The sequence below is a fragment of the Typopeltis vanoorti genome, chromosome 13 (assembly GCF_054136105.1).
Source record: "Typopeltis vanoorti isolate ZY-2024b chromosome 13, IOZ_Tvanoo_1.0, whole genome shotgun sequence".
NCBI classification, from domain to species: Eukaryota; Metazoa; Arthropoda; class Arachnida; order Uropygi; family Thelyphonidae; genus Typopeltis; species Typopeltis vanoorti.
In genome coordinates this window covers 92,271,087-92,284,392 of record NC_143561.1, presented here as the reverse complement: position 1 = coordinate 92,284,392, position 13,306 = coordinate 92,271,087, and the positions used below count along the sequence as shown (strand labels likewise).

The 13,306-nt window shown below is 36.8% G+C and overlaps 1 protein-coding gene across 1 annotated transcript in view; it reads left to right on the top strand.

The window, feature by feature from the left end:
* LOC150100366 (cytochrome P450 20A1-like) overlaps positions 1-13,306 on the top strand; it is a 185,839-nt gene that overhangs the window by 19,750 nt on the left and 152,783 nt on the right. Inside the window, exon 3 of the mRNA XM_090402738.1 lies at positions 3,280-3,449. Within this exon, the coding sequence (XP_090258864.1) occupies positions 3,280-3,449 (170 nt within the window). The remainder of the gene's footprint in view (positions 1-3,279; positions 3,450-13,306) is intronic.

Here is a 13,306-nt window from a genome sequence, read left to right as displayed (position 1 = left end):
TGTCAAGAGCTATCTCCGATGAATAATGAGTTAATACACCTTTTTACTACTTGTAGATGGGAAATGCATTGACTTCTGCATAAATTCAACCTTGTTATTTTTCTGAGTCTGGCTTCCACTGATGAGGTCTCAACAAAGGTAGAAACTGGTCTAGGTGGTGACCCTACCACAATGCATAGCAGTTATGCATATCCAAAAAGGGAGTGTGTTACTAAGTTGATGTGATCAGCCTCTGTATACAAGTATCTTCATGCACAGTGCTTTACACTTGGATGATGGATTAAACAAGCATATAAATTTTTGGCAAGTATAATATAATGAGGGAGGTAGAATTGGTCATTATATATAGTAAGAGGGATTGATCCTGAAATTAGAAAGGATATGATGGCTACAGCTTTCTCTGTGTATATTGTTCATGGTGAGTTTACGGAGACATGATAAAATGGTGTATGAAGTGAGTGATCTCTATTGCTGAGCTCGTGGACTCTCTGGGAGATGCTTACTTTTTTATTTTTTTCATGTGGTTCCCATCTACCAAGGTTATTTTCAAACCTATAGTACATTTATGCCATTGGTGGGCTTTTTTATTTATTTATTTTACATAATCCAGAAACTCTGCTCTAGAGATCAAAGATGGAATTTTTTTCAAATTATTTCAAGCCATCAATAAGTAGGGCAGTGATCTCACACCGGGCAATAAAATTCATCTCCTACCTAAACACAATCACAAACATCTATTCCAGCAGTGGGATTTGAATCCGTGCCCTGTTGGTTGGAGAGTGGGTATGCTAACCACTCAGCCAACCAGGCCTGCATCACCGACAGTCACTAATACACATAAAAGAAAAATTATTAATGATGTTTCCAGTACAAGGGTAAAGGGGATGCACAAGACTGTAAAAATTACAGAGGAATAAAGTTGATGTCCCACACAATGAAGATCCTAGAAAGGGTTCTTGATGGTAGATTGAGGGAGGATGTGGAGATTGCAAAGGAACAATTTGGCTTCATGCCTGGTAGATCAACAACAGATGCTATCTTTGGGTTACAACAGATGATGGAAAAATATCGAGAGAAACAAAGGGAGCTACATCTGGTATTTATTGATCTGGAGAAAGCATACGATAGAGCGCCAAGGCAAGAAGTCTGGAGGTGTCTGAGGGAGAAGAAGGTGCCGGAGAAATGTGTCAGGTTGGTGCGGGAAATGTACTGAAATGTGAAGACAAGTGTTCGGACCTGTTTGGGACAGACAGAAAGTTTTCAAGTAACAGTTGGCTTACATCAAGGGTCAGCATTAAGTCCGTTTCTGTTTAATATTGTGATGGAGGTGGTAACAGAGGAGGTGAGAGAAGATGCACCTTGGACAATGTTATATGCAGATGACATCTTGCTGTGTGTAGATTCAAGAGAAGAAGCAGAAACTAAACTGGAAAGATGGAGAAAAGTACTGGAAGAGAGAGGTATGAGACTGAGCAGAAGTAAGACAGAGTATATGTGTTGCGCAGTGGGCGGTGGCCAGGAGACAGATCTGGAGCTGGAAGGAAATGTCATCAGGAAGGTGAGAGACTTTAGATACTTAGGTTCAACAGTGGAAGAAGATGGAGGAGCTGAGAAGGAAGTGGGATGCAGGATACAAGCGGGTTGGAGGAACTGGAGGGAGATGGCTGGAGTGTTATGCAATAAGAGGGTGCCGATCAATCTGAAAGGCAAAATTTATAGGACAGTAGTGAGGCCAGCTATGACATATGCTATAGAAACTGTGGCCCTGAGGAAAAATAACATCAGCAGGATTGAAGTAGCAGAGATGAGAATGCTTAGGTGGATGTGCGGTGTGACCAGAAAGGATCATCTGAGAAATGACTATGTCAGGGGAACAGTGAAAGTTATGAACTTAGGAGCGAAAATACAGGAGGCAAGGTTGAGATGGTTTGGTCATGTGATGAGGAGGGAGGACGAATATGTGGGAAGAAGGGTCATGCAGATGGATGTGCAAGGAAGGCGGAAGCGTGGGCGGTCAAAGAAGAGATGGAGGGAGCTGGTAGAAGAGGACTTGAAGATGAAGAACTTGGATGTGGTGACAGCCCAAGACAGGAAGGTGTGGAGGAGACTCATAACAAACAGTGACCCCACTTAAGTGGGAAAAGCTGTAGAAGAAGAAGAAGATTAATGATGTTCAAGTATTATGGTGGTTCAGGTAACCTTTTTTGTAAGATTGGGTTTTAATATAAAGTACATAAGGAATAGCAGATCACTATAATCTAAAAAAAAATTGATTTCGTGTACAGTTAGTCTTCAGTGGAGGGTTTAAAATAGTGGAAAAAGTGGAACAATTTAAATATTTTAGGAGTAATGATCACAAGTCAACCAAATGAGATGGTGGAAGTGCAGAATCAAATGAAGGGATAATCAGACTTTTTATTCTCTCTCATCTCTACTCATTAAAAATACATTCATATTCATTCAGTAACACTGCTGGGTTGAAATATTTCTGTTTCCTGTTATTTTTTAAAAAGATCTTTGACAATTTTTTTTTTTTTTTTTTTAAATAGACTTTTAATGGCCATGTGTCAGTCACCAGAGGCTGGCATTAAAACTAGATAATATGTCTCACTCACCATTAGGTGATGTACAGTGTAATACCAAATATATTACAGAGTATTCTTTTACTGATTGTATAATGGACGTAAAAATGTGACAAACTATGTTGGTTGGCTTCCAGAATAAACATTCTTTTAAAGGTCCATTTTGCAAATATCTTTATACATTATGTCAATTAATGTGTTAAAATTTAGGTGTTATATAACACAGCTCCTTCTCCTCCTCCTTTCTCGTATTAGGCCTAGTGGCCCATTACATTCATATTAGGCATGGCCTATTACAATTTGAAACTGCAACCACTTTGAGGATGAGGTAGTTAGCCCTATGCTTCCTCATATTTCTGTAGATGCATGTGTTCACAGGACTGTTTTTCCTGTTCTGGAGGATGAAAAATCCTTCCAGATGAAAAAAAACCCCAACCTCTGTATGAGACTGGCTAACTCACCTTTTGTCGAAAGAGATGAGATAAAGGTTCCTCACGTCTTGGACAGGAATCGGACCCAGGTCTTTCCAACCAAAGGGCTTCATCTATACCGACTGAGCTACAGAAGCACTTTTGTGTCAGCTAGGTGCAGAATAAAAAAAAAGTGTAAAAAGTAATGTCCAAATGTTTTCAAGAAATTTATATACTAACTTTAGTATAAAAATTTTTGAGTGATATTATACTGTTATTTGTTTCAGGGATGGAAATTTGTCAGATGTTATTCATGCAGGTGGACTGCATCCATTTCTTGTAACACTTCATGAACAGTATGGATCCTTAGCATCATTCTGGATGGGAACAAAACTAGTAATCAGCCTAGCATCACCTGATTTGTTTGAACAGCATGCACACGTCTTTGACAAACCAGGTTTGTTTTCATTCTGTTAATGATTGAAATTTTCATTATACTTTCATCTGAAATTATTATATATAAATTTTAATACTATTAACTTTCCTGTCAATTTTCATATTCTTATTTGAATTGTTTGCTTTAGCATTAGAATGACTATAACCTGGATAACTGAATGAATGAGTAGCAATGATGATTTTAGAATGGTCTGTGCTGATCACATTTATATTTGAGAGGAAAAATGGAAGAAATTATTATGTTTAAAGTATACTGACCTGGTCATAAATCTGAAGATTGTACTTGTGACTTCAGCTGTGCTTTAAAACTTACTTTAAGACTCTGGCTCTAGATCTACATATGATCTACCATTGATGAGATGCAAAAGAACCACAGTGACATCATATACTGAATCAAATGTCAGGATTACTGCAAAACAAAGCTATGATTTTTTGCATTTCTCTGGCCTCAGAAAGTGCCGCTAAGGAACAAAAATATAATTATATTTATTTATTTTTGTTTCTTAAGTTCACTCTATCATCCCGCATCCTCGTTTCCTGTGAATATTAAAAAAAAAGGATAGGAAGGTTATCAAAACAAAAAGTAGATGCTAAAGTGCTTATTAGTAAAATGAAAATAGATATAATATGAAAAAGCTGAGATAATCATGAAATTGTTCTCCTTAGCTATACTGTAAAATGCTCAATTACAAAACAGTCATTGGCAGTTAATACAGGAAGGCCTCATTTATTCTCAAAAATAAACCATAAATCTATCCTTCATTATGAGTTTTTCCTATCTATTTCAATTAGATTCATGAGGAGTATAGAGTGCAGGCTAGGAAGGTGACAAGCATACTAAAGAAAGAAAAGTACAGTATGAAAGGAGATTGACTGGTCAAGCTCTGAGTTAATTCAAGGGAATTCTATCACTATATTATTATTATTATACCCTCCATGGAGTTGGCAGACTCATCGTGAGAGGATCATTCAACTGACAACATATTTATCATACTGAATATTAAAATCCTTAACACTCTCTGCATTAACAATATATTCTGGCAAAGCACAAGAAAGAAGAAATATTATGGCAGGTTGACACTAGCGGATGGATAGCCATAGCAGCAGTGTGACTGTTGCAAAGGATATAGTGGAATTATTGAATCAGCACTTTATCAGTATATATCATAAATGATGTTGTGTAATATTTCGAATGGATGCAAGTATTAGGAGAATTATAGGTGAAAGAATTAGAGTTCTATCAAGCATGTTATAATTAACATCTAACCTAAGCATGTTGCTTAGGTTAGATGTTAATAAGGCTGTGGGAATGGATGACATATCACCACATATTTTTAAAGAATGTGCAAAAGAGTTAGCCATGCTCTTGACCTTCTTATTTAATGAATTGCAGTGGGTAAGGTTCCTAAGGAGTGGAAAGAAGGCAAAATATCGCAAGCATGGTCCTAGGACAGAGGTTGCCAATTGTAGACCTGTCTGTATAACTGCAGTTGTAGTCAAGGTGTTGGAAAGATTGGTTAGGAATAGAATACAAGATTGGGTTGATGGACATAATCAAATTCCTGACATGTATCCTCTAGGGGTGTACAGGATATGATATTACTACATGAAAAATTTATATCATTACTAACTTCCTATCTACAATTTTCCTCCAGATCACTTGTCAAGACTCCAATATTATCAGATCTTATATTTCTGTCTTCTAAGGGCACTTTTTACTGTATCAGTCCACCTATACCTTGTCTTCTTATGGGTCTTTTTCCTGCCAACTTTGTAGAGAACACTTGTTTTGCTAATCTTTCCTCTTCCATTCTTTATTTTTTTTTTTTTAGGTATTTTTACATATTTTTTTAGGTGACCATACCATCTGAGATTAGCTCTGCTAACACATTCCTGGATGCTAACAATGTTATGTTCTTTCCTAATATCCTTGTTTTTAATATGATATTGCCATTGATGTCATCTGTTTACATCCCTAATCTTTCTCAGGACTCTCATATCTGTGGTCTCTAGTCTTTGGTCAAGTGTTTTATTTCTAACCTAGCTCTCAGATCCATAAATTAAAATTGGCTTGAACACTGTGTTGTATACAGCTAATTTAGTGTTTTGACTAATTTCTCTCTTATTCCATATAAATTTATTCAGTTGACTACCTACCATACCAGCTTTGTTGATTCTGCTGTCTATTTCCATATTTAATTTACTATCTTCACTAAAAATCATACCTAAGTAGTTGAAATGTTTTACTTGTTCTATAGGTTCTCCATTCACAATGCAGTTGATATTTTCAATGCTTGTTTTCAATGAAAACAAGCATTGAAAATATCATTGTCTTTGTCTTGTTAATGCTGACCTTCATACCATATCTATTACAACAGTTATTCAGTTTAGTCAGGGAATCTTGCAAACTTGTAACGGATTTATTTAAAAGTATAACATCATCTGCATAAAACAAAGAGCTGAGATTAACATCTCCAATTGATGGACATAAGATTCTTTATGATGGTCAACAAGGATCTGCAAAGGGTAGGTCTTGTTTAGCAGTTTATTTGCATTTTTATGATAAGGTAATGAGTGTGTTTAGATAAGGAAGAATTATATACAGTGATATTCTTGGGATTTGCAGAAGCATTTGATCACATTTAAACTTTGAAAGGATCACTCTGGATTTCAGTTGATGGAGGGTGGGGAAAGGACAAGAGGTGATCCTTAGAAGCTGAGAATGAATGCTGCTAAGAAGGGGGTGAGGGCTAGATTTTTCTCTCATAGGGTGATGCATGATTGAAATGGATTGCCAGTGAGTGCAAGCAGTGTGAATGAATTCAAGAATAAGTATGATAGCTGGTGCATGTAGTATGGCCTCACTTGATGAGTTTATTAAGAAATTAAGAAAGATTATTTTTGTTAAGATTAAGATTATTAAGAAAGACCTCCAGGGAGTCCCTGACTCCCTGGAGGTCTTTCTTAATAATAATAATAATATTGGTTAGATGGATGGATGGGTGATTAGTTCTCTGAATGATATCAGCATATGATGGAGCACTATCTCAATAAAGGAGGGTAACCAGTGGTAAGCTTCAGAGTTTTGTTCTTGGACACCTACTGTTTAACTTTGTTTGTAAATGGTATATCATGTGAATTAACTGGGAATATTCAGTTTTTTGCTGATGATGCAAAGTTGGGAAGAATTGTAAGTCTCCTTGTTGATGTTAATTCCCTATAGGAAGATTTGAATAGACTTTTTTTCTTGGAGTGGGGTTATAGTTTTAATATTAATAAGTGCAAGGTATTGCATTTTGTTGTGCAGAAATATAAATATATATATATAAAAAAATATAAAATATGTACTGTATTGATGGTGCTGTGCTGCAGGAAGTGGATGAGATTTGGGATTTGTCAGTGATGGTTGACAATACACTGAAGTTTAGAGGGCATATTGTAAGTATTGCAAAGACTGTACATCATAGTGCTGCTATGATATCAGATTTGGTCACCTGGTTTTCATTGTGATGTGGAAACGTTGGAGTGGGTCCAGAGGCGAGTGACTAAGCATTATCAGGATACTGAAGTGTTTGCTATCATGGGTGTATGGAACACATTACTGAAAATGTTGTTAATTCAGGGAGTGTTAATGATTTTAATATTCAGTATGTTAAATATGCTATCAGTTGAATGACCCTCCCATAATGAGTCTGCTGATTCCATGGAGGGTGTAGTAGTAGTAGTAGTAGTAGTAGTAGTAATAATAATGATAATAATAATATGCCTTGCAACACTTCATGCCATTGGTATTGGTTAATTGCTTCTTTTTCCAAACTTTTCATAGATGAAATTTTTTTGTTAATTAGGAATATATATTATTTTTACAGATATTTTTGCCTGTTTTCGTTTATGAGTGCCCCTTATTTTAAAAACATTGGCTATTTATTCAAGAATTCTTAGGGCATTATAAATGTATTTTAAAGGTAAATATATGCAGACTAATACAGGAAGAAATTTTGCACATACCTTGTTTGGATGTTAGGTTGTCTTCGTTCTCCATACTTCTGCTGTTAGTATATCTGCCTTTTGAGGAGCTTGTGTTATCGCTTATGTTATTTTTAAGTTGTGAAGCTTCCAACACTCAGAGATTAGGTAGGGTCGGTGGACGTTGTTTTTTTATAAGCGATAACACAAGCTCCTCAAAGCCAGATACACCAAGCCGACATGACATAGCCCTACACTTATCCCGAAATGTTCCGATGACAATAACGCGATCGAAACGGCTAGCACCCCGCTAACGCTCTTCTCCACCCCTGTTTCCCATAAAATCCTTCCCCTTCCCCAAAGAAGTGCCCTTAACTATAATAATACATATCATCATCATCATCATCATCATCAAATTCCTGCCATGTACCCACAAGGGGTGTACAGGATATGATAGTACTACATGAAAAAATTATATCATTACTAACTTCCTATCTGCAATTTTCCTCCAAATCAGTCTGTTACTTGTCAAGACTCCAACATTATCAGATCTTATATTTCTATCGTCTAAGGCACTTTGTACCGTATCAATCCACCTATATCTTGGTCTTCCTCTGGGTCATTTTCCTGCCAACCTGACAGAGAACACTTGTTTTGCTAATCTTTCCTCGCCCATTCTGTTTAGGTGACCATACCACCTGAGATTAGCTCTGCTAACGCATTCCTGGATGCTGACAATGTCAAGTTCTTTCCTAACATCCTCATTTTTAATATGATATTGCCATTGATGCCATCTGTTCACGCCTATAATCTTTCTCAGGACTCTCATATTTGCGGTCTCTAATCTTTGGTCAAGTGTTTTACTTCTGACCCAGCTCTCAGATCCATAAGTTAAAACTGGTTTGAACACTGTCTTGTATACAGCTAAATTAGTGTTCCGACTAATTTCTCTCTTATTCCATATGAATTTATTCAATTGACTTCACACCATACCAGCTTTGCTGATTCTGTTGTCAATTTCTATATTTAATTTACCATCTTCAGTAAAAATCGTGCCTAAGTAGCTGAAATGCTTTACTTGTTCCACAGGTTCTCCATTCACAACACAGTTGACATTTTCAATGATTCTGCCTATTTTCATTGTCTTTGTCTTTTATTGCTAACCTTCATACCAAATCTATTACAACAGCTATTCAATTTAGTCAGAGAATCTTGCAGACTTGTAGCGGATTTATTTAGAAGTATAACATCATCCGCATAAAGCAAAGAGCTGACATTAACATCTCCAATTTTGATATCATGTTTAATACCACTTTCCTTCATAATGTGATCCATATAGATAATGAATAACAGAGGGGATAATGTACATCCTTGTCTGACACCAGATTTAACATTAAACCATCTTCCTGTACTTCTTTCAATTCTAACTGCTGACTTACAACTCAAATAAAGACTAAGTATTGCTTGATATAATGCCCCATTGACACCATATAACTGCAGCGTATTGAATAGCTTCTCTCTTGGCACCTTATCATATGCCTTTTCCGAATCGACAAAACTTAAAAATACAGATCTTTGTTATATTCCCATGATTTCTCGACTATTTGTTGTAAAGTGAAGATCTGATCCTGACAGCCTCTGTTTGGCCTGAATCCAGCTTGTTCTTCACCAAGCTTTTCTTCCACAATTCTTCTCAACCGTTTCTCAAGCATACTTGCATAGATCTTACCAGGAACACTCAGTAGGGAAATACCTCTGTAATTCTCACATTCAGTTTTATTTCCCTTTTTATATATGGGTACTATGAGAGCTCTACTCCAATCATCGGGAATTCGTCCCTCTGTCCAGGCTTTCTGAACTATGCAGTGCAGCCAGTAAGACTTTTATACCACCATACTTCAGCATTTCTGGTCGAATATCATCTACTCCTGCGGCCTTTCCACATTTCAAGCCTTTGATGGCTTTTTCTACTTCAAGTATGGATATGTATTCCTGACTGCATGTCTAGTCAGTGTTTTTTATCACTGTGCTGTCATTGCTGCTTGTTTCATTTAGCAGTTTTTCAAAGTAATTACTCCATACTTCAAGGATATCTTTTTCTCCAGTTTTAATGTCACCTTTATCATCTCTAACTCCTTTTACAGCACTCTTTCCTCCATTCCTAAGCTTCTTCAACAGCCTCCAGAATATTTTGCCACCTTCTTGATATTTATTTTCTATATTCTTGCGAAAGTCCTCCCATGTCTTTTGTTTAGCTAGTGTTACACAGTGTTTAGCATTCTTGCATTTGTCTCTATATTCTCTAAGAGCACAAGCTGACTTATTTGCCAGGAACTTTTGATATGCTTTCTTCTTTTCCTTCACTGCCTCTTTAACTTTTTGTGTCCACCAGGGAGTTCTGATTTTTTTTATCCTTGTAGACAACCTCACCACATGCCTCTCTGGCAGAATCAATCAATGTTTTCTTCAGAGTTTACCACTGAATCTCCAAGGTTTGATTCCTGTTCTCAAGCTCTTTCATTTTTTCTTCAATAATCTTTGTGTATTTTAGTCTACAGTTCACATCTGAGAGCTGCTCAACTTTTATTAGCTTTAAAACTTTCTTACATGTTATTCTTTTCAGTATGAAATTCAATTTTATCCAGCTCAAGACTAAATAGTGATCACTTCCAATTTCAAATCCTCTGTACACTCTGGTGTCCTGCACCAGGGAGAAAACATCACTATCAACAATAACATAGTCAATGAGACTTTTCTTATTCCTAGCCTCTTCTCTCCATGTGAATTTGTGCACATTTTTATGTTGGAACATGGTGTTAGTAATAACCAGTCCATGTCCTGAGCAGAAATCTCTCCAAATTTTCCCAAAATATTTTTGTATGTCTCACAATCATTTCCTACTCTGCTATTTAGATCCCCAACAAGGACCAACTTTTCCTTTTTCATTGTGTCAGTTGCTTTTTCTAAAGTCTCAAAAAATTCCTCCACTTCTACCTTAGTAGAACCTTCTGTGGGACCGTAGGCACAAAATAAGTCTCATTGTCCAGTTCCCCATACTCATTAGTAGAGTAATTTGCCCATATTACTCTACTTGAGACTGACTGCCATTCAAGAAGATTAGCCTCGTATTTTGTGTTGAATACGATGGCTACATCTTCTTTTCCTTGATTGTCATTGCCTGAATATAACATTTTGTATTTATTGCTCAGAAAGATCTCACTAGTTTTTGTCTTTTTTGTTTCAGTCACCCCCATTATGTCGATCTGGTACTTATCTAATTCCTCAGCTAGCTCCATTTCTTTGCCATTCAGGCTTCTTACGTTGATAGTACTGATCTTTAACTCTGGTGATGTTGAGTTGGGGTTTGTTTTCAGATTTGTTCCAGTAGCTGACTTTTTGCTGTTTGCCCTGGTTCCTTGGCGAAAACAACGGGAGCCTTGTTTAACCGGGCGACGCTCCACCCAGCATGAAATTTTGTCATGTTGTACCATCATTTTTTTATTTTGGTTTAACCAATAAGAATACAATTAGGTTGGCTAAATCCCAAATTGCCAGCCCATCCTCGTTCGTTCAGTATCCAAGTAGATACCCAACAGGGTGCACCACGAGAAGAATGTGAGGATTGGACATTAGGTCAGAAGCCCTGGTCGGTTCTCCGCATTCCTTTAAAGGCTATGTGGAGGTCTCCTCTCAGTTATACAGCTTTGACCCTTAAGTACCCTGATAATATATATATATATATATATATATATATATATTATTTTTAAAAAAACCCAGATTTTCTAATTAGTTTTTCCACGTTTCCTTCCCCCCTTTTTAACACCCTAACAGCAGAAGTATGGAGAACGAAGACAACCTAACATCCAAACAAGGTATGTGCAAAATTTCTTCCTGCATTAGTCTGCATATATTTACCTTTAAAATACGCTTATAATGCCCTAAGAATTCTCAAGTAAATAGGCAATGTTTTTTCATTTGTCTAAACGAAAACAGGCAAAAATAGCCATAAAAATAATAGTCTTTAAGAGGAGTAACACGGGAATTTCCCAGAAATAATATGTAGGAATATATAAATTCTGTGTTTTGCTCTAATTTCCAATGACTTTATCCAGTATGAATGCGAGAACTTATTATGCACTTGCCATTCCTAGTCAGAGGTAATGAGCTGACAGACAGATATAAAAAAGGTGTTTGACAGTTTGAAAGCAGTTACACACATTACAGAATTGATTGTCAAAGTGTTGGCATTTCACCCAGTTGATTGGGAGGGAGGGAGGGAGGGAGGGAGGGAGGTAGTAAGGCATGGTCCTCAATGCCAAGTCACAGCATTTTGGGTATCCTTTGGCATTATTAAGATTTCTAAAAGCAATTTTGATATTAGTTCTTATGTCTGGGAGTATTTCAGGGAATTATTTTACAAAAATCCTGTGTATTGCGAATTTGCATTATCAATACTTCTATGTTCTACTGTCTGATAGTACTACATAGAAAGTTGTAGTGCATTGATGATTCCAATTGGATAGAAAGAAACTTAGGAAATATTTGATTGGTATGCCTTAGATTAGGATAACTTAATGAATGTGATGAGAAGGTATTTCACTTTGAGGATTGGTAAGGTAAAATCTCCTGCTATTGTGGATATGAAGAAGAGATCCTTGTCAATTTTCTATCTCAGAAAGTTTCAGAAATGGTTCAGAAATTTTCTGCATAGTACCTACCTGTTCTTCTTTAATATTAGTGAAGTTGACTATATATATTATTGTAGTAAGGATTGTAGTTTTAAGACTGTGATTCTAGGCCTGAGATTCTCAACCCTTCCAAACAATATGATGTGTCTGCAGCTCACTTTTCTCTGATGGGTATCCCAAGAATTGTTACTGATCATTCCATTGATGTCAGCCTTGTGCTGACATTAGTGGAATCCCAAAGGGCAGCTATATATTTAACGATGAAGTGTTTCAAAAAAAAGTCCAGAGTTAGGTTCTTTTAAGGATTGACATTCAAGCCACTGATGCTGATAAACGTTTCTGCTAGGTTGAAAAAGCAGTAGATGGATTCTGGATCTCTTGAATTTTTTGTATTAAAGGCTCTGCTGCCAATGCAAAAAGCATTGGGCTGAGAGATTATCCCTCTCTGACTCCTCTGTGCACTGGGATGGGATCAGACAAGCATTGAATGACTGATATTGTTGTTGTTGCTTTTGTATACATGAATACCTCCACCACATACTAAAATATCATTTCTGGAGATTTTCTAATATTTCCCAAGCATGGTCTTCTGAAAGGCTTTGTGTAGGTCAGTTGTCAGTAGTGCACAAGTAGCTGTTGCTGATTATCCAAGTGCATTATATCTCTAATGAGAAACAGATTAAATTCACTCTTCTATCTGGAACTCCATAAATTGGTATGCTTCAGATCAGGTCCTTTAGATGATGTTTCATTCTGGTATTAATTATATTCATGAAGATTTATAATATTATTATTATTATTCAGAGAGTCCAAAGACTCATTGAAGGAGGACACCATACAACTGTCTCCACCACTGAAATCCACCAACTACAACTAACTGCAACTACACCAACTGCATCTACTGTCCATCACCACCACCACCACCACTAGTATTTCCACAGATAATCAAACATCCATGCCTTCGCGGGATTAGAATCCACAGCCTTTTGGCTGGAGAGTGGATGCACTAACTACTCTCGGCCAATCAGGCCAGCATATATTTTAGTCAGGGCTGTGGAACTGAGGAGTTGACTGAGAGTAGGAAATTCCATTTGGTACAGTAGATCTCTATTCTCAGTCTGCCAGCACCATGCAGCTTTGGAAAGCAAGTGTGACTTCTTCAAGTGCTATGGTATACAGAATGGCATTCTAAAAGAACTTGAGT